The following is a 19,408-nucleotide window of genomic DNA, read 5'->3' as shown; positions in this document are numbered from 1 at the left end:
TAACATCGTGGGCAGAGAGGCAGCCTGCGTGCTAATCTCGGCCCTGGTGAAGTCATTTAAATCCTCCCCTTTTGTATCCCACAGAGGCATAAATCCCCAGGCCTCTCTCCTAGGGTTATTCTGGGAACTGAGAGGTTACAAAAAGCATTTGGTCAAAGGGAAACACTGACTAACGACCTCAGTAACGATCCCGACTCCAAACAGGCCACAACCATAGAGCAATGGGGTGGCCAGGGAACCAGCTGTCCACCCTTCCTCCCTGAGAACCGCACAACCTTCAGCCAAAAGTCGGGCGCTACCTCCTTCTCACCTAGTGATTCCTCTCTGCAGCTTTGTGGAAAGCGCTCCTCAGTTAGACCTATGCTGCCTAGCGTCAGAGGAGCTGGACATGATTTCATGGCTAAGAAAAGTACTCCCTCAAACAGATCGTTAAGATGTATTGCAAAGACATCAAGGCTTTGAACAGCCAGCTGGAGAAAACTGAAAGTGGGTCTACTGATCTTCATGAAAATGTAGACTCGCTTCTGCCCAGGAAAGGTATCCGCGTGGGCACTGATTTTTGCACCCGTGCTGTCTACCTAATGCCTCCCTTTCCAGGGCTGCTGGGGGTCCTGGACAGCCCAGCACTGTCTGTCATTCATTCAAATTTCCACTGAGGAGCCACTCATTGCCAAGGACTGTCGACACTGTCAGGGGTTGAACTGGACCTTCCAAAAAGGCAAGTTGAAATAGGTCCTAACCGCTCGTGTCTATATTTTGGAAATAGGGTTAAAATGAGGTCATTCTGGAATAGGGTGGGTGATTTGTATCTTTACAAGAGATTGGAACGAGGCATCTGTAAACCAAGGGGCGGCCACCAGAAGCAGGAAGAGGCAAAGAAGTTTCCTTCCCTAGAAGCTTCAGAGAGAACAGGGCTTGCCAGCACCTGATTTCAGACTTCCGGCCTTCAGAACTGTGAGGGAATACATTTCTGTTGACCTAAGCCACCTAGTTTGTGTTCCTTTGTCACGGGAGTGCTAGGAACGAATTCAGACACAGAGATGGCAGGGCAGAGTCCTGCCATCAGGAAGCTTAGAATCTAGTGCTAAGATGCCCGAGACGAGGGGCTCAGAGGGGGGCTCCTCTCTGAGTGCCTGCAGCCTCCTGGCCTCCCCGCAGAGGGTCCATTCCTTAAGTCAGGCACTGAGGCTGCTTGTAGACTCACTGATACCTTCTCCAAGGTTTCCAGGGTCTGGGGGTTGATCCTCCTGATGTAATTGGTCTCTGTGGTCGCATAGAAGTCTTCTCCACACCTCATGATGTTGATCAGACAGTTGTCTGTGAAATCGGGGATGGTGTGGGACAGGTAGGAGAAAGCTCTGGGGAGGAAAGCAAGTCAGTGAGTCAACCACTGTGTCCACTCAGCTGGAAGGTTCTACTCCAAATGGCTTTAGTTCGCCTACCACTTAAAACGCTCTACTTCAACTAAGGGAGGGAAAGTGCTGGGTCACAACTGGTCATTTGAGGAATCGGACAGTCCAGAGATCGAGTTAACCCAAAGCACCACCACATCCAGTCAGCTAAGAAGGGAGTCAGCTGGGACAGCAAGGCTGCCTGCCCACTGAGCCCTCCCCAGCTCCCCAGATCCAAAGGTGTCCCCCACCAGAGCCATCAAGAGCTGGTGCGCGGTTCTCATGTATTTTAAGAAGCTCTACAGAAATCATACACATACCCATAATGGTTCCCCCGAAACTAGAAAAGCAGTTGATCTCTGCTTTGAGCAGGAATGACAGTCCACCCTCGTTACCTCAACTTTGTCCAAGAAATTCGTTTCTTTGAAAAAGGAAAGGAAACTGAGTTAAGAACTGATGATTCGATTGGAAGGCAAACGCAAAGCAGGAAGTCTTGGCCCCGAGTACTGGTGAGTGCTCCCCCTACTGGCAATCACTGTAACAGCAAGGATGCCGCACAAGCTGCGGTTTCCATTCCTTCCCTCCCGCGGCCCCCTGGCTCCTCCCCCGTCTGCAGTGGGTGTTCCCAGCTGACTGTTTGCCGGACCCCCAGCGTGGGGCTGGGATTGGAGAGGTGATGTCAGTTCTAGAGAAGCAGAAACCAGCTTCCCTCTCCAGGCCAGTCTACCTACCCCTAATGTACCCCTTTTATGTCTAAAGCGTATCAGAAAGGGGACGATGACCACTGGCCTGATTCCCTGGCCAACAATTCAAAACGCGTAAGGCATTCATATGCATCACAACCCAGATGGTTTTAAACGTATACAACTGAAAATCTCCCCCATCCTCCTCCCGTTGGTTCCCTTCCTCGCCCATGCCTTCTCCCAGGCTTTCTGCACATTCAAAAACAAACCTAGATATCCCCTGCCTTATAGCACAAATTACAGCATATTATATGCTCTTTCTACACTTTATTTTTTTTTCTTTTTTCCCCACTTAGCAGTATATCCTGGAAATCTTCCATTCAGTACATAGAGAGCATCCTCAGTGCTTTTTATATCTGCCTGGTGTTTTCCTGTATAGCGTTACTGCGATTTATTTAACACTCTTCTGTTAATGATCACCTGAGTTATTTTCAGTTCCTCATCATAACAAATCATTCAGCCACGAATAACCTTGTACATTTGTCATTTCAGAAACAAGCAAGCACCTCTCTGGACTGAATTTTGATAGGTGACTTCAAAGCGCTCTCCCACTAGCCATGTGGGAGAACATCTGACAATCTGCCAGATGCTCTTTGCCTCGCCTGCTATCAGTGATCCAGAAATACGTAGCCTGCATGGTCAAAGGCCATCACGGGAAGTTTTCCATCCACCCTAAACACACCGTCAGAGGAGCAAATGCTGGTTGTCTCGACCGTCAAGGGTATCGGAAAGCAGGACTAGATACAAAATGGACAGTTACTTGGAAAATATGTTTTTGCAGGGGTCTGGATAGGCCATTGTTGCGAATTCTGACACCTCAATCCTGTTTGCTTCGATATTGGCAGTGTAGGTATCACTTCTCAGGTATTTGCTCCTGTAGTAGACTTCGCCTGAAAGAGAAGCAGCAGAATCATCCCAGGCTTATTTGAAACTTATCTGATCTTATTTCAGCCATTCCAGGGATGTACGGTGGGGGTGGCTTACTGAGACTGTCCCTTTAATGTGTGTGCTGGATACAACAAGCGCTGGTGTGAACTCTCACATACATTTTGGCAAGGTTGACTCGCAACAATACGGCAAGGTAAGTATTCCTAGTCCCAGCTCCATCTACGTATGACGGAACTGAGGCTCAGAAATGTTCCATCCCTTGTCCAGCATCACCCAGAGACCTGCTGGCCCAGGCCATTGACCGTGCCTTCTGCCACGTTGGAATCCCTCCAGGTAAGGTCCAGGTTTGGAGGACTGATCCAGAAGGCCCCCATACTCAGGCTGGGTTTCCCAAGGACCCAGTTTAGTTCTGGGAGCCTTACATTAACAATTTAGCCCCTGGAGTAACATTTTTTTAATTGAAATAAACATGGTTTTATTTTTAATTATTAATGGTACAAAAGACTTTTTGCTGTCACTAAAATTATTTTTCAAATCTTTTAAAAATTTTTAATTGGAGGATAATTGTTTTACAATATTGTGTTGGCTTCTGCCGTACTCTGCAACCAGGGAGCACTCTAATACCCATTCTGCACACAGGAGAGGGTCAGTACATGTGTTGATGACACTGGAGAGAATCTCACTCACTCCAGAAAAGCGTGGACCCTTGACCAGTCTGCCAAGACCAACTTGAAAATATACTAGATGGTTCTAGACCTGTATTAATTTCTTGTGGCTGCTGTAACAAATTATCATAAATGTAGTGGCTTCACAAAACACAAATTTGTTATCTGTTTTGAAAGACAGGTCTGAAGTGGGTTTTTCAGGGCAAAATCAAAGTGTCAGCAGGACGGGTTCCTCCTGGAGCTCTTGGGGAGAGTCTAGGACCTGCCTGTTTTCCTTGGCTTGTGGCTGCATCACTCTGATCTCTGATTCCCTTGCCACAGCTTTTCAAAGCCCTTGAAGGATGAGTGGAACTGAACCATGAATCGGGGAGGTGGGGCTAGGAAAGAGGGCGAGGTGTTCCCAGTCAGTCTCCCCAGATAGTCTGTAAGTCAAGACCTGGGGTTGGGGAGCACAGCCCACTTCCTGTGAGGGCTGAGTCCACACCGGCTGAAGCACCAGTTAGGTGCTTGAGAGCAGCAGGAATGGGGGGAGGCTGGGGGACCTGTGGGGATCCCACCAGGTCTTCAGGGCTGTGACTACTTAGGCCTGGGACCTTCATTTTGGTGCATAATTTGAAACCTCTAGAGTTTGGTGGGGTTTTTTTTGCCATTAATTAGCACATGACATTATGTTGACTTTTCACATTCCTTGCTGTAGTATAACCTATGCTTCCATGGTTGGTGCAATTATAATATGCCAAAAAGTCGGGCCCAAGACACACTGAAAACTCGTTCCCATCAGAGAAATGCCCATCACATATCCACTGTCACAAGGATGGCTTCAAAGAGAGACTGCATCTCAGGAAATTCTCGCCCAGGGATTGACATATATACACTACTATATATATAAGGTAGATAACTAATAAGGACTTACTGTATAGAACAGGGAACTTTACTCAATACTCTGTTATAGCCTATATGGGAAAAGAATCTAAAAAAAGAGTTGTTCAGTCGCTCAGTTGTGTCCGACTCTTTTTCGACCCCGTGGATTACAGCATGCCAGCAGGCTCCTCTGTCCATGGGATTCTCTGGCAAGAGTACTGGAGCGGGTTACCATTTCCTTCTCCAAAAAAAAAAAAGGAGTAGATACGTGTATGTGTATAACTGATTCACTTTGCTGTACACCTGAAACTAACACGGCATTGTAAATCAACTATAATTAAAAAAAAAAAATCTCTGTGACTTTGACTCTTGGAATTCACATGTTCGATCCTCATGGGATGACGACTTTGTTTCTTATTGGAAAATAATCAAATCTATCACTAAGGGGGACCTGGGTTGACTCATCTCCAAATCTGCTTTATAAAAAATTTTAATTTTGAAAGAATTTTAGACTTGAAAAAAGCACTCCTGTATACTCTTCCCCATCTCCACTTGGCCTTTATGATTGAAATCTTTGTTAGTGTTTGAAAGCATTAGCTTCTAGTGGCCTCTGCTAAGGGTTATGAGTCATTTTTCTGTCTTTGCTTTCTTACTCCAGTTCTTTTCTTCCCGGTTTGGCACTAATTTCCGTTCTTCATACTAACTGTGCACTAGAACCACCTGGTTTTACAGATCACGGAGGCCTGAGGCCCACACCACCAGTGTGCTCGGGGTCATCTGGGAACATAGATGCTCTATCCTTACCCTTTGAGCCCTGGGCAGGGTCTCAGGATTCACAGCTTAAATGAGCATCTTGGGGGATTCTGATGCAGAAACCCACAGACCATCTTTTGAGAAGTACTGGCTTTATGTTACTTGCAAATCAGAGGGCCCTGATTGCCTTATGTGTGCCCTCTTAAATTGTGTATAGAAGCACTTAATGTTTTTGTTTCTATTTCCACTGTTAGACACAGGGGAGGCATTGAGAGCTCTAGAGGAGAGGAGAGACCAGGCCAGGCTGTGCTGCACCAACGCTGGCAACCTGACAGACCATCTCAGAAAAGAACAGAAAACAGCTGCTTACCTCTGAGAGTGAAGTTTTAGTCTGAGACTCACTAGAAACTTTTAGGGGCTTTCCAGGTGGCTCAGTGGTAAAGACTCCACCTGCAATGCAGGAGCCACAGGAGATGCAGGTTGCATCCCTGGGTCAGGAAGATCCCCTGGAAGAGGAAATGGCAACCCACTCCAGTATTCTTGCCTGGAAAATCCCATGGACAGAGGAGCCTGGTGGGTTACCGTGCATGGGATCACAAAAGAGTCAGACATGATTTAGCTACTAAACCAGAAGAGAATTAAAATTGTGTGTTGCTTTAAGATACTCCATCTGTGGTCATTTGTTACAGCACCCACGGCAAACCATGTGGTGCTCTTACCATCTCTGATTGTGAAGCTGTGGAGCAAGGCCAGGCCATCGAACCAGTGGTTGTATCTGGTCTCGCCCACTGTGTGCATTCCAGGCCCATTGCGGAGCAGGATTCCCTGCAGCCAGGCTGGAATCTTGCCTGATGAGAGAAAGAATGTTTAGTTTCCAGCTCTGCACCTAAACCAAAAAGCTCAAAGAAGTGGCCATACAGCTCCTCTACCACTCGCTGAATCTGTTCACTTCCAGAAAGAATGTGCCTGGCATTGTGTGGGCGCTGAGGATATCGAGATGAACAGGCATCATCCCTACTTTTAAGTGGGGCTTCCCAGGTGGCACTAGTGGGAAAGAACCTGCCTGTCAATGCAGGAGACGTAAAAGACACGGGTTCCATCCATGGGTTGGGAAGACCCCTGGAGGAGGGCATGGCAACCCACTCCAGTATTCTTGCCTGGAATCCCATGGACAGAGGAGCCTGGCAGGTTACAGTCCATGGAGACACAAAGAGTTGGACTCAACTGAGCACCCACGCACACTGCTTCCAAGGAACTCCTCATCCATTAAGAGACAAAGACTAAGGAAAATACCCAAAATACACTGTGATAAAGGCAATGCAACAGACTCAGCAAGGGTGCTGGGTGGAGCAGAACTCTGCTCCAAGGTGGGTTGAGAGCAGGAGGGTAAGGAACACTTCCTGGAGGAGGTGACCTGGTTGAGTTTTGAGGGAGAGTTGGTGTTTGCCTTGCAAAGGCATGAAGAAAGAACATTCTAGAGCTGTGCTGTCCCATGTAGGGGAACTGCGTACTGGAAACTTGGCTAGTCCCAACTGAGATGTACAGTAATTGTGAAATGCACACCAGATTCCAGAGACTTAGTATGAAAAAGAAATGTAATACATCTCATTAGCAATTTAAAAACATTAGCTATATGTTGAACTGATAACATTTTGGATATGTGGCGTTAAATTAAAACCACTGTTAAAATTAATGCCATCTGTTTCTTTGCACTTTTTGGTACGGGGCTATTAGGAAGGTTTAAGTTACACATGAGGCAGGCATTCCACGGTGGTTGGGGCAGTGTTGCACGTGCCCTTGGCGCCCTGCCCACGGCCCCTTGGCTTTCATCTCTCCCTGAAGGCTGCTTTCTGCAAATACCTAGAGCTCTTCACCTGAGGGCTTTGTTCTCACTGTGAAGCAGCTCTGCACACACATAGACAAGCCAGAACCACGTTGGAGAGTTAATGCCCCTGGAAGCTGCTCTCACCCGACGATAGATGGGGTGCTGTGGGTCCAAGGCCACCACTTCCTTGCCCTCGGTGGACACAATGTGAGGCGTGGTTTATGCTGTGCCTGGAGGATGCAGCTCCAATAACTCCTGGTGGTCAATGGCTTGACAACGCCTCCTTCGCTGCCTTCCCAGTGTTCCTTGGGATCAGATCAGATCAGTCGCTCAGTCGTGTCTGACTCTTTGTGACCCCATGAATTGCAGCACGCCAGGCCTCCCTGTCCATCACCAACTCCCGGAGTTCACTCAGAGTCACGTCCATCGAGTCAGTGATGCCATCCAGCCATCTCATCCTCTGTCGTCCCCTTCTCCTCTTGCCCCCAATCCCTCCCAGCATCAGAGTCTTTTCCAATAAGTCAACTCTTCGCATGAGGTGGCCAAAGTACTGGAGTTTCAGTTTTAGCATCATTCCTTCCAAAGAAATCCCAGGGCTGATCTCCTTCAGAATGGACTGGTTGGATCTCCTTGCAGTCCAAGGGACTCTCAAGAGTCTTCTCCAACACCACAGTTCAAAAGCATCAATTCTTTGGCGCTCAGCCTTCTTCACAGTCCAACTCTCACATCCATACATGACCACAGGAAAAACCATAGCCTTGACTAGACGGACCTTTGTTGGCAAAGTAATGTCTCTGCTTTTGAATATGCTATCTAGGTTGGTCATAACTTTCCTTCCAAGGAGTAAGAGCCTTTTAATTTCATGGCTGCAATCACCATCTGCAGTGATTTTGGAGCCCAAAAAAATAAAGTCTGACACTGTTTCCACTGTTTCCCTATCTATTTCCCATGAAGTGATGGGACCGGATGCCATGATCTTCGTTTTCTGAATGTTGAGCTTTAAGCCAACTTTTTCACTCTCCACTTTCACCTTCATCAAGAGGCTTTTGAGTTCCTCTTCACTTTCTGCCATAAGGGTGGTGTTATCTGCATATCTGAGGTTATTGATATTTCTCCCGGCAATCTTGATTCCAACTTGTGTTTCTTCCAGTCCAGCTTCTCATGATGTACTCTGCATATAAGTTAAATAAACAGGTTGACAATATACAGCCTTGACGAACTCCTTTTCCTATTTGGAACCAGTCTGTTCTTCCATGTCCAGTTCTAACTGTTGCTTCCTGACCTGCATACAAATTTCTCAAGAGGCAGATCAGGTGTTCTGGTATTCCCGTCTCTTTCAGAATTTTCCACAGTTTATTGTGATCCACACAGTCAAAGGCTTTGGCATAGTCAATAAAGCAGAAATAGATGTTTTTCTGGAACTCTCTTGCTTTTTCCATGATCCAGCGGATGTTGGCAATCTGATCTCTGGTTCCTCTGCCTCTTCTAAAACCAGCTTGAACATCAGGAAGTTCACGGTTCACATATTGCTGAAGCCTGGCTTGGAGAATTTTGAGCATTACTTTACTAGTGTGTGAGATGAGTACAATTGTGCGGTAGTTTGAGCATTCTTTGGCATTGCCTTTCTTTGGGATTGGAATGAAAACTGACCTTTTCCAGTCCTGTGGCCACTGCTGATTTTTCCAAATTTGCTGGCATATTGAGTGCAGCACTTTCACAGCTTCATCTTTCAGGATTTGGAATAGCTCAACTGGAATTCTATCACCTCCACTAGCTTTGTTTGTAGTGATGCTTTCTAAGGCCCACTTGACTTCACATTCCAGGATGTCTGGCTCTAGGTCAGTGATCACATCATCGTGATTATCTGGGAAGAACATCCCAAATAAATGACTTACTGCTGAATTCTTAGCTCTGGGAAAACCTGAACCCAGAGACCAGAGACCGGTTCAAAAACCAAGAAGTGTGCAAGCTGTTTAGTAAGAGCTGGCCTGTAACTTTCAAGTGAGGGTATAGCGAGTATTGAGGCTGCAAGGTTAAGTAGGGCCCAGAGGCCAAGGTCAATAAGACCATACCTAGCTTTGATTTGGTGCTTAGAAGAAAGGGACACTTTTGATGGGTGTAACAGGGAATAATAGGATTAATTTTTTTCTTTTGCAATTTTAAAAATTGAGATAAAATTCACATAACATAAACGCATCATTTCAAAGTATACAATTCAGGGTGTGTGTGTGTGTGTGTGTGTGTTTAGTATATTTACCATGCTGTGCAACCATACCACTAACCCAAGAGCATTTCCATCACCCCCAAAAGAAGCCCTGTGCCCATTAGCAGTTAGTTTGCATATGCCACCCAGCTCCTAGCAACCCCTAATCCACGTTCTGTCTCTAAGGACCTACCTCTTCTCATACTAATGGAATGTGATCAGATTTGGGGTACCAAAAGTTATTTCTGGCTATGGTGTGGACTCTGGGTGGGGGGAGAAGCTAGAGAGAGGTGGGAAGACCTGAGAGAGGAGGAAGATAGTAGCAGTGGGACAGAGAGAAACTGATAAAACAAAGGGACTTAGAGTTTGACTAATTGTAGGGGAAATGGGAGGGGAACACTGAAAAAGTGTCAGCCGAGCCTCCTGCCCTGGGTGTGACTATTCACAGCGACCTGGGACACAGGAGAAGGAGCAGGTTGAGGCAGAGCAGGGAAAGATGAATCTGAGTTTAAAAGTAAAGCCCTAGATGTAAAAAGAACATTTGTGCTGTGCTTAGTCGCTCAGTCATGCGCATCTCTTTGCAACCCCATGAACTGTGGCCATCCAGGCTCCTGTGTCCATGGGATTCTCCAGGCAAGAATACTGGAGTGGGTTGCCATGCACTTCCCCAGGGGATCTTCCCCACCGGATCTTCCCCACCCAGGGATCAAACCCAGGTCTCCCGCATTGCGGGCAGATTCTTTACCAGCTGAGCCACCAGGGAAGCCCTAAGAAGAGCGTTTACTGAGCACTATGTGCTGTAGTCGATTAAATCATTTGGTCATTGCAGCAATCCCATGTGGTAGGTATGTGCTGACTTTATCAGCCATACGAGGAAATTGAGTCAGGAAATGCTCAAGTGTCTTGTAAAGGAAGAATCAGAGTCACAAAAGCACAGCCGGATGTGAGGCCAGAGCCTTGGCCTAGCTTCCCTGGACAGATGTGGCCACACAGCACCGTGTGTAGCGAGCTGCCTGCCAGCAGATCCTGACTGGTGGATTAGACGTGACCCTGCGGGGAGGCTGGCACTGGGCTGGAGCCTGTCCTCTGCTGGCCGCCTGGCCTCGGGCAAGTTGCTGCTTCTCCTGGGCCCGCAGCTTCACACCTGTCAAGAAAGGGGGCCCAATTTACAGCAGTGGTCCCCCACCTGCCTGCAGCCGGAAGGCTCTGAAAACACACGTTTCTGGGCTCCACCCCTGGGTATCTGATTCAGAGGGTCTGAAGTGGGTCCAGGAATTTGAGATTCTAACAAGAGCCTGGGGAGTGCTCGTGCTGCAGGGCTGGGGACCATCCTTTGAAAACAACTGACTTAGATCTAGAGGTTCATTCAGCATCTCAGGTCCTGGGATTCTTGTTCTCTAAAATTTCCAAGTATTGACATGCAGTCAATAAACATGAGCTGCAAGGGAGTATAATGGCAAAATGCCCACCATACCCCAGAGCATACAATGATGGGTATCACAGATCCACTTTTTTTAAAAAATAAAAAGTTAATAGTAAGTGTACATTTGTTTTTTGAAAAAGTATTTATATATAAAGTCTACCTATCAACAGATTAATCTATCTTTGTACTATCTTATGGGTTTCCCCAGTGGCTCAGTGGTAAAGAATCCACCTGCAATGCAGGAGACGCGGGTTCAATCCCTGGTTTGGGAAGATCCCCTGGAGGAGGGCAGGGCAACCCACTCCAGTATTCTTGCCTGGGGAATCACATTGACAGAGGAGCCTGGTGGGCTACAGTCCATATGGTTGCAAAGGGTCAGACACGACTGAAGCGACGGAGGACGCATGCATATACTATCTATATTGATGTTTCTTTTAAAAATTTAAAGAAAATAGACTCAAATATTAACAGTCCTTAAGAGACAGAAGAAATACAGCTGATTTTTATATCCCTCTGGATATAAAGTACAAAGAATCGGACACGACTGAGTGACTGAACTGAACTGAACTGAACTGAATATACATACACATATAGATTGCACATTACCTCTGTAATCAGAAAAAATATACATAGATGCTATTTCTTTCTTCCAAAAGCCTTCCAAGGCAATTCGTCTGCTGTAAAGCTCCAGTGTGACTTGCCTCTCAGAGGGCAGTGCTGTCTTGTCCTTGTGAAAACTGCCCATCTGTCCAAAACAGCGGTGTGGCTGAGCTGACCCCCTTCCCTGTTCTCAGCACAGCTCCTGGGACCCGGAGTGCAGACCACTCTCTGCCCTGTAGAGTCTAAACAAGATGGTCCCAGGAAAGTGGCCATGCAGAAGAGGAGGAGAAAGCTATGCAAGGAGGGTTCGTGTGGCAGCTCCCACCGTGGAGCTGTCTCATCTGCTCTGCAGTGCTTGCACCCTGAAACCGCACCTTTGAGGAAATTTCATCCGGCTCTGTGGTGCCCCCCCGCACGGCGCATGCACAGGAATGGGCCCTCGCACACGCTTCTCGTATCATTTTGAAATTAATTTAGGATGCCCCCACTTTTACAAATACCGCACCCTGGGGACAGAGCACAGTTTGCAGAATAATCCCACTGGCTATCAGCCAATAGCAGTAGTCCTCGGACTTTTCTCCTGGAAGTAGTGAGAACCACTGACTCCCCTTGAAAACTGAGTTATAATGTATAAAAGCACACCGAGATTTTCACAGGGAATATGCCTAGAATATGGATCATGTCACCTCTATTTACGGTTTTCCAGATTTTCCAAAAATGATTTACAGTAAGCATTACTTTTATAAGCAGGAAAAAAAAAAAAAGCGTACATCTAAACACATAAGTGCCCATGGTTTATACAAAATGCTCACCTGTTACTCTGGCCCTCACAGGCTCCAGTTGCTCCTTCTTATTTCTGCCAAATATTATTTCCATTGTGCAGGGCTCTGAGCGAGAGCGATGCTCGTCCGTGTTCAGGGACTGCTCTTGGCCACTCCTTGTCTTCCCTCCCTGCAGCTTCCTTTACGTCTCCTTCCCTTCAGATGGCACTGGCTTCTCCCCATGCTGTCCCTTCTGGGAGGGCCCGGGATCTCTTCCTGCACAGGGAGAGGCTGTGCTGGCGTGAGTTATGTTTGGTCAAAGGTCAGTTCCTCAGCCATGTGTCGCAGCTAATCTTTAATCCTCCGATTACGTCCCCAGCTCTCCCTTTCCACTTCCACTTTTGGCTGAACCAAAACAAACAAACAACTTTCTTGATGGGTTTAAACTGGTGGGATGGGGGGAAGGATAAATTGGAAGATTGGGATTGATACATACACATTAATATATATAAAATAGATAACAAGGAGCTTCTGTATAGCACAGGAAACTCTACTCAGTACTCTATAATGGCCTATATGGGAAAGAATCTAAAAAAGAGTGTGTATACCGTATAGGTATAACTGATTCATTTTGCTGTACGCCTGAGATTAACATAACGCTATGCTACGCTATTCCTTTAGTAAATCAGCTAGGCTATTGCTTTAGTCGCTGTGTTGTGTCCAGTTCTTTTGCGACCCCATGGACTGTAGGCCGCCAGACTCCTCTGTCCAGGCAAAAATACTGGAGTGTGTTGCCATTTCCTTCTCCAGGGGATCCTCCTGACCCAGGGATCAAACCCATATCTCCTGTATTAGCAGGTGGGTTCTTTATCACTGAGCCAATAGGGAAGCCCCAAATCAACTATACTACAATAAAAATGAAAAAAAAAAAAAAAACAAACCATAAAACTGGCAAGATCATTTAGGGAAAACTGTTTTGTTTTATTTTGACTAAAGATCCCTGAGTCTCCTCACCACCCCCTACCTCCCAGCAAGAAAAAGAATCCTATGTAAAGAGCAACTTAATTATATTTCACTTTTTGAAGAAGTAAACATAAAATGTTTCATGTACCCTTTTAAATAATAAATACTGGGAACCAAAAACTTTACTCACGAGCTGTAAGGAATAGTACTGAAGGCTCCTCTGCATTTCTGAATCTCGAGGCGATGCTATCGCCAGAAACCCACACTCACGTTGCTATGAACGTTGGATGATGAGTTACTGACCTCACCTTTACTTATGTTGCTTCAAGAAAGAACCAACTGTTCCCTCTCTGGGTGGAGTGAGAAAAGTGAGAGGCGCTGGCCTTTGTACAACCAGCTGGGTCTAGCAGTGTCAGGGCTGGGTCCAGACTGTCTCAGGATCGCAGAGCTCAGCTCTGAGAGCAGCCTGGCCTGGCTTTGCTCCAGCGTGGCCACACGTTCCGATCACCTGGTTGGGAGCTTTAGCAGTGCCCGTGCTGGGCCCCACTCCAGGCCCACCCAGAGTCTCTGAAGGTGCAGTCCAGCCCTCAGGAGTCTTGCAACTTCTCCAGAAGATTCTCACTTGTGCAGCAGGTGCTAAGAGACTCTGGACCTAGGAAAGATGCTACATGTTTCCAGTGATGCTAGATTCATGTTCCTCCCTTTTGTTTCTGGGGTACGTTATGTACCCTTTTGGAGCCTCCATTTCCTTATCTGTAAATGGAGGTATAGTGATATCAAAATCTCAGGGTTATTCAGAGTCAAGAGTCCAGCAAAAGCCCCTGTCCCCAGTCAGTGTGGGGGTCCTTTCTTCCTCACTGTCTCCGAAGGCATTTCTGTTTGACCCACATTTTCCATTCAGTCCCACAATAACTTGCCAGTTTATTCTGCTGTCTGGTTTAAACTTGTGTATCCATGTCAGAGTTATTTATTCCTAGGTTGTGAACGCTGAGCTCCTGTGAGGATTAAAGGAGAGCCTCTGGCATACACTGAGCATTTGGGAAAAAGTTACACTACCAAAGGCGGCAGCTCTGGTGCAGAAGTAGCGAGCTCAGGGCTTATGGGGGTCAGAAGACCTGGGCTCTATGATTTAGAAACTAACTCGCCACACGACCCCTCTCAACCTCACTTTATTCTGCCAAAGGGTTGGCAATGCCCGAGTCATGGGGTTTGTTGAGAGGATCAGATTGAAGCTATAAAGTGAAAACATGACCATGTTCTCCTTGTCCATTTTGTATATTCAGAAAAGCAACGGCCCGCATCCATGGAAAATATTTTCTGAGTCAAGCACTTGGTGAAGCACTCTGCATGTACTGGCTTGCTCTGGCCTTATATAATCCTGTGACACGAGTGTTCTTAGCAGCGTTTGGGGGATGAGAAAACTCAAGGAAGACAATCAGGTTGCCTTGGATCACACAGCTACTAAGAGATGGAAGCAAAACCAGGAAGTCTGACTTCAGAATACCCACTCTTGACGATTTCACACAGCTCCGATGAGTGAGGGGTGTTTGCTAGGTTTCTACTTTTCAAAGTAATGGGTGGAGGACCCCAAGAGGGCCTGTCTTGGGTTGATATGTTGGCCTTATTATATACAGAACACTGAAGAACCCCAGTTCTTGAACCTTCATTCAGGTTCCAACTGTTCCTCAGGGCAATGTTATGGTGAAACAAAGGATTCTTTACAGTGGTGGTAATAACCTGATCGTTACAATAGATCCACGTTCATTATCTAGAGCTGCCATCACAAAGTTGCACAGAAGGTAATTTTCTCACTGTTCTGGAGGCTGGGAACTCCACAACCCGGGTGTCGGCAGGGTTGATTTCTTCTGAGATGTCTCCTTGGCTTGTAGAGAGTCTTCTCACATGCTCATCCCTCTGGATGTGTGCACCCCCCAGTGGCTATGAGTGTCCACTTTTCCTCTTAAAAGGACACCAGTTTGGATGAGGGCCCACCCCAATGGCCTCACTTGACGTTAATCACCTCTCAAAGGCCCCACCTCCAGCACTGCCACATTCTGAGGGGCTAGGGGTTGGGACTTCAACATATGAATTGCGGAGGGGCGCAGCTGAGCCCACCACAATAGCATGAAGGCACAGTGACAAGTTAATACAGGATGTGTTGGCCGAAAGTAACAGAATATCCGCTGACACACCAAAGACGTGCATTTATCTCAGACATCAAGTCACCTGGGGGGCTTGGGGGCTCGGAAGCTCACCTGGGTCATCTCGCCAGGCTCCCACTGCCCACACTGCCTTCCTCAGGGGGTTAGTTTTTCACTCTTGGGCTTGCTCAGTTTTGCTTATGAATGACTGCCTTCCCTCCAGGAATCATGTCTTTGCAGAATAACTACAAAAGTAAGTAGATAAGATGGGGACATAGCAGGCATTTTTTTTAACACTTGCCTCTCTTTTTGTGCTAGAGAAAACTCTTTCCCATAATGACCTGAGCAGATTTTTCTTAGTGTCATTGGTTGAACAGTGTCACATGATCTCCCCTAGTCCAGTCCCTGGCAAGGAGGAACAGCAGCGCCCCGAGTTCCTTAAATCCATCAAAAGTCACCCCTGAGGAGCATGTTGCCATCTGAATCATAGCAGGATTCCATGAGCAAGGAAAAGGGAGGGAATGGCTTGTAATAGGCAACCCACAGTGTCAGCTGCAGGCAGTACAATGTTCCTGCGTCCTCAAATTCACATTTCCTTAGCACCAACTATGGGCTGAAAATGCAGCAGCGAGCCAAACAGGAAAACTATTCTGTGCCTTCTTGGAACTTACACTGACTACATGCCAAGTTCTGAGGATGCAGAAGTGATTAGTGAGAGTCAGTCCCTGCCTTCTTAGGCTCTCATGATGTTCTTTCGGTTTGGGGGCTGAGTCTGCATGCCCCACAGGACATACATTTCCTAAGGCAGTTAGAGGCGGTGCAGTGGTTCGCAGGGCTGTCTTCATGTCAAACTTCCATCTTCCCTCTTTATAAACAGCGATAACAAGCAGCAGTGCTATTTCCCAAGAAACTCTGGCATCACTCTGGAACCATAAAAGCCTGACCACTGCTTTCTATGTCTTTGCTAATATGGAAGACTGGACAAGTAGGCGTTGTCTCCCGGCCTGTCCTCCAGCCTCTGATAAACACCACTCACTGGATGTTTGACACGTGCCAAGAAGTGTACTAAGTGTCTTATTAGCCATCTTTTACTTATTCTCTTTGAGGGACTCATTAGTAATCTTATTTTTACAACCTCAGAGATGTGGAGGAATTTGATCAAGGTCAACAGGTAGTCAGTGCATGTTCTTGCCCAGTACCCAGTAGCGCTGCCCACTTTTTGAAGCTGTTGGTTGAGGAACAGAGTAGATACGAGAGCAAAAGTAGGTATTTCACAATTTCTAAAATGCCTTAAAATGGAACAAAAACTGGCCAATGCATAAGCGAACAGGGCAAGGGGAATATGAAGGGAAGCAGCTCTTCATACACAAGAGTTTTGGTCATTTATTGATATGTAACAAACCACTCTAAGACTCAATGTCTTCAATATACAGATGGCCAAAAAACACATAAAAAGATGCTCAACATCACTAATTTTTGTGTGTGTGTATGTGTTGTGTGTGTGTGTGTGTGTGTCAGTTGCTCAGTCATGTCTGACTCTTTGCAATCCTACAGATTGTAGCCCATCAGGCTCTCCTGTCCATGGGATTCTCCAGGCAAGAATACTGGAGTGGGTTAGAGAAATCCAAATCAAACTATAATGAGGTACCACCTCACACCAGTCAGAATGGCCACTATTAAAAAGTCTGCATAAAACAAGTTCTGGAGAGAGTGTGGAGAAAAGGGAGCCCTCCTCCTACACTGCTGGTAGGATATAAGCTGGTGCACCCACTATGCAGAGCAGTATGGAGGGTCCTTAAAAAACTAAAAATAGAAATACCATATGATCCAGCAATCCCACTCCTGGGCATATATCCAGAGAAAACCACAATTCGAAAAGATATATGCACCCCTACGTTCATTGCAGCACTATTTACAATAGCTAGGACATGGAAGCAACCTAAATGTCCATCAACAGATGAATGGATAAAGAAGATGTGGTACATACACACAATAGAACATTACTCATACATAAAAAAATATGAAATAATTCCATTTGCAGCAACATGGATGGACCTAGAGATTATCATACTAAATGAAGTAAGTCAGACAGAGACATATACCATATGATATCACTTATAAGTGGAATCTAAAATATGCAACAAATGAATCTATCCACAAAACAGAAACAAACTTACAGACATAGGGAGCAACCTTATGATTACCAGAGGGAAAAGGTGGGAGAGGGGTAAATTAGGAGTTTGGGATTAATATATACACACTGCTGTTGCTGCTGCTGCTGCTAAATCACTTCAGTCGTGTCCGACTCTGTGTGACTATATAGAAAATAGAAAATCAATGCAGAGAACTCTACTCAATATTCCATGCTAACCTAAACAGGAAAAGAGTCTGAAAAAGAATGGATGTATGTATCTGTATAACTGAATCACTTTGCTGCACACCTGAAACCTATACAATACTGTCAATCAACTCTACCCCAATATAAAATAAAAATTAAATGAAAAAACACTGTTAAATGAAAAAAAAGCCTTAGTGACTTCAAACAACAGCCATTTTTTATCACATCTGTGGGTCCAGTGGGCTCAGCTCTGTGGGTCTGCAGTGCTCTGTGGGTCAGTCCTCTGTTTTCACTGCGTGTGGTTCCAGGCGTGGTTGGGGATCCGCTGGCAGCTGACTGGGACACCAGGAGGGCTGGGCCTGGGCCTCTCTCCCTCTCCATGTGGTCTCAGGGCCCATCACTCACCCTCTCCCTGAGATCTATCAAGATAGCCAGAACTTCTTCCGTGGCAGCAAAAGCCCCCTTAAGGTGAAGGCTTCAAGACAGAGGAAGCCAAAGATACCAGTCTCCGTTAAGGCTGAACCCAGGACCGGCAGATCTGGGCAATTCTAGCAGGTGGGTGGTGAGGAAGCCGGGATGACCCTGCCAGGGACATAGTAAGAGATACTAACAACTAAGTGCCATTTATTGAGAGCTTCCCATGTACTGGGCTTTCTTCTAAAACTTTTGTAAATAAAAACTCATGTCCTCCACACAATAACCCTAGGTACAGGTGTTTAGCTCCGTGGTACAGATAAGGAGAGTGAGGCACAGAGGAGCTAAGTAACTTTCCCAGTACACAGAACTGGGCTTTGAACCCAGGTAACCTGGCTCTGCCTGTCCATGGGGTCGCAGAGTCAGACACGACTGAGTGACTGAACTGAACTGAACTGAAGACACGTGCAGCTGGTGGCTGCCATATTGGACAGTGCGGATCATCATGGAAAGTTCTTCTGACAGTGCTGAGTTAGCTGGAGAGCTGCCAGGATGGCATTTATACGTGACTCAGGCAGACAGAAGCAGGTATGACTGCACAACAGGCCAGTTTGGAGGGTACAAGGGTCAGAGAAGCACATGGTTCACAATGGTAAAAATGCAAATAGTCCAAGTATTCATTCATTCATTCATTCACATATTCATCTGTTCCACAAGAACAGAGTGCCACCCTCGGGGCGGGCGGGGGTAGCAGTGGCACATCAGAGGTGACAAAGAGGCAGGAGTGGGAAATCCTCTAGGGTGAGGAATGTGGTGAGGAGAGTGAATGTCCAGAAGGCTTCCCAGAAGGGGCAATGCTGAGCTGAGAGCTGAAGGATAACGGAGTTGGCCACGTGGAGAAGCTGGAAGAAGAGACCAAAAGGGGACCCAGCTTGGGCAGAGACTCAGAAGCATCACACAGCCTGGCCACACCACTTCATACCAGACTATTGAAGGAGTGGGCACGCAGGAGAGGGGCGGAGGGATCAGGGGAAACGGCGGGCAAGAGAGAGGGAACTGGGGAAGAGAACTGTTCAGACTTGAAGCACTGGAGGCCGGGGTGGCTGGGAGGGAAGCAGGAAGAAGGTTGGAGTTCTAGGAGGCGCTGACTGGCAGGGCCCTTCCCTGAGCTGGGTTAAGTATCCCCTGGAGCTCCTCCCAAGTCACACACATGTTTGCACAAGTTGGCCATGTTGCCTCCAGCAACAATCCAAAGCAAGAGACTTGGAAGAAGACTCCCTCCCAGAGGGCAGAGGGCGGAGTGCAGAACCACACACCGTCTGCCCTCTGGAGGGTCTGAGAGGCTCTCAGGGGGAGCAAGAAGGCATGGTCTCCTCCCCCAGGAAGGGGGAAGGACGGGCCTTCCCAGATGTGTGCCCCGCTTTGTGCTTTGTGCTCAC

At 46.9% G+C, this 19,408-nt stretch overlaps 1 protein-coding gene across 1 annotated transcript in view; it reads right to left on the bottom strand.

The window, feature by feature from the left end:
* Positions 1-12,389, bottom strand: part of BCO1 (beta-carotene oxygenase 1) — a 31,440-nt gene extending 19,051 nt beyond the window's left edge. The window contains 4 exon segments of the mRNA XM_055553610.1: positions 1,211-1,358; positions 2,895-3,024; positions 6,021-6,149; positions 12,165-12,389. Coding sequence (XP_055409585.1) covers positions 1,211-1,358; positions 2,895-3,024; positions 6,021-6,149; positions 12,165-12,228 — 471 coding nt within the window. The 5' untranslated portion in view covers positions 12,229-12,389.
* Positions 12,390-19,408: the final 7,019 nt, after the last annotated feature.

Source organism: Bubalus kerabau, chromosome 17, assembly GCF_029407905.1.
Source record: "Bubalus kerabau isolate K-KA32 ecotype Philippines breed swamp buffalo chromosome 17, PCC_UOA_SB_1v2, whole genome shotgun sequence".
In the NCBI taxonomy this organism is placed as follows: domain Eukaryota; kingdom Metazoa; phylum Chordata; class Mammalia; order Artiodactyla; family Bovidae; genus Bubalus; species Bubalus kerabau.
This window is presented reverse-complemented; position numbering and strand designations above follow the sequence as displayed.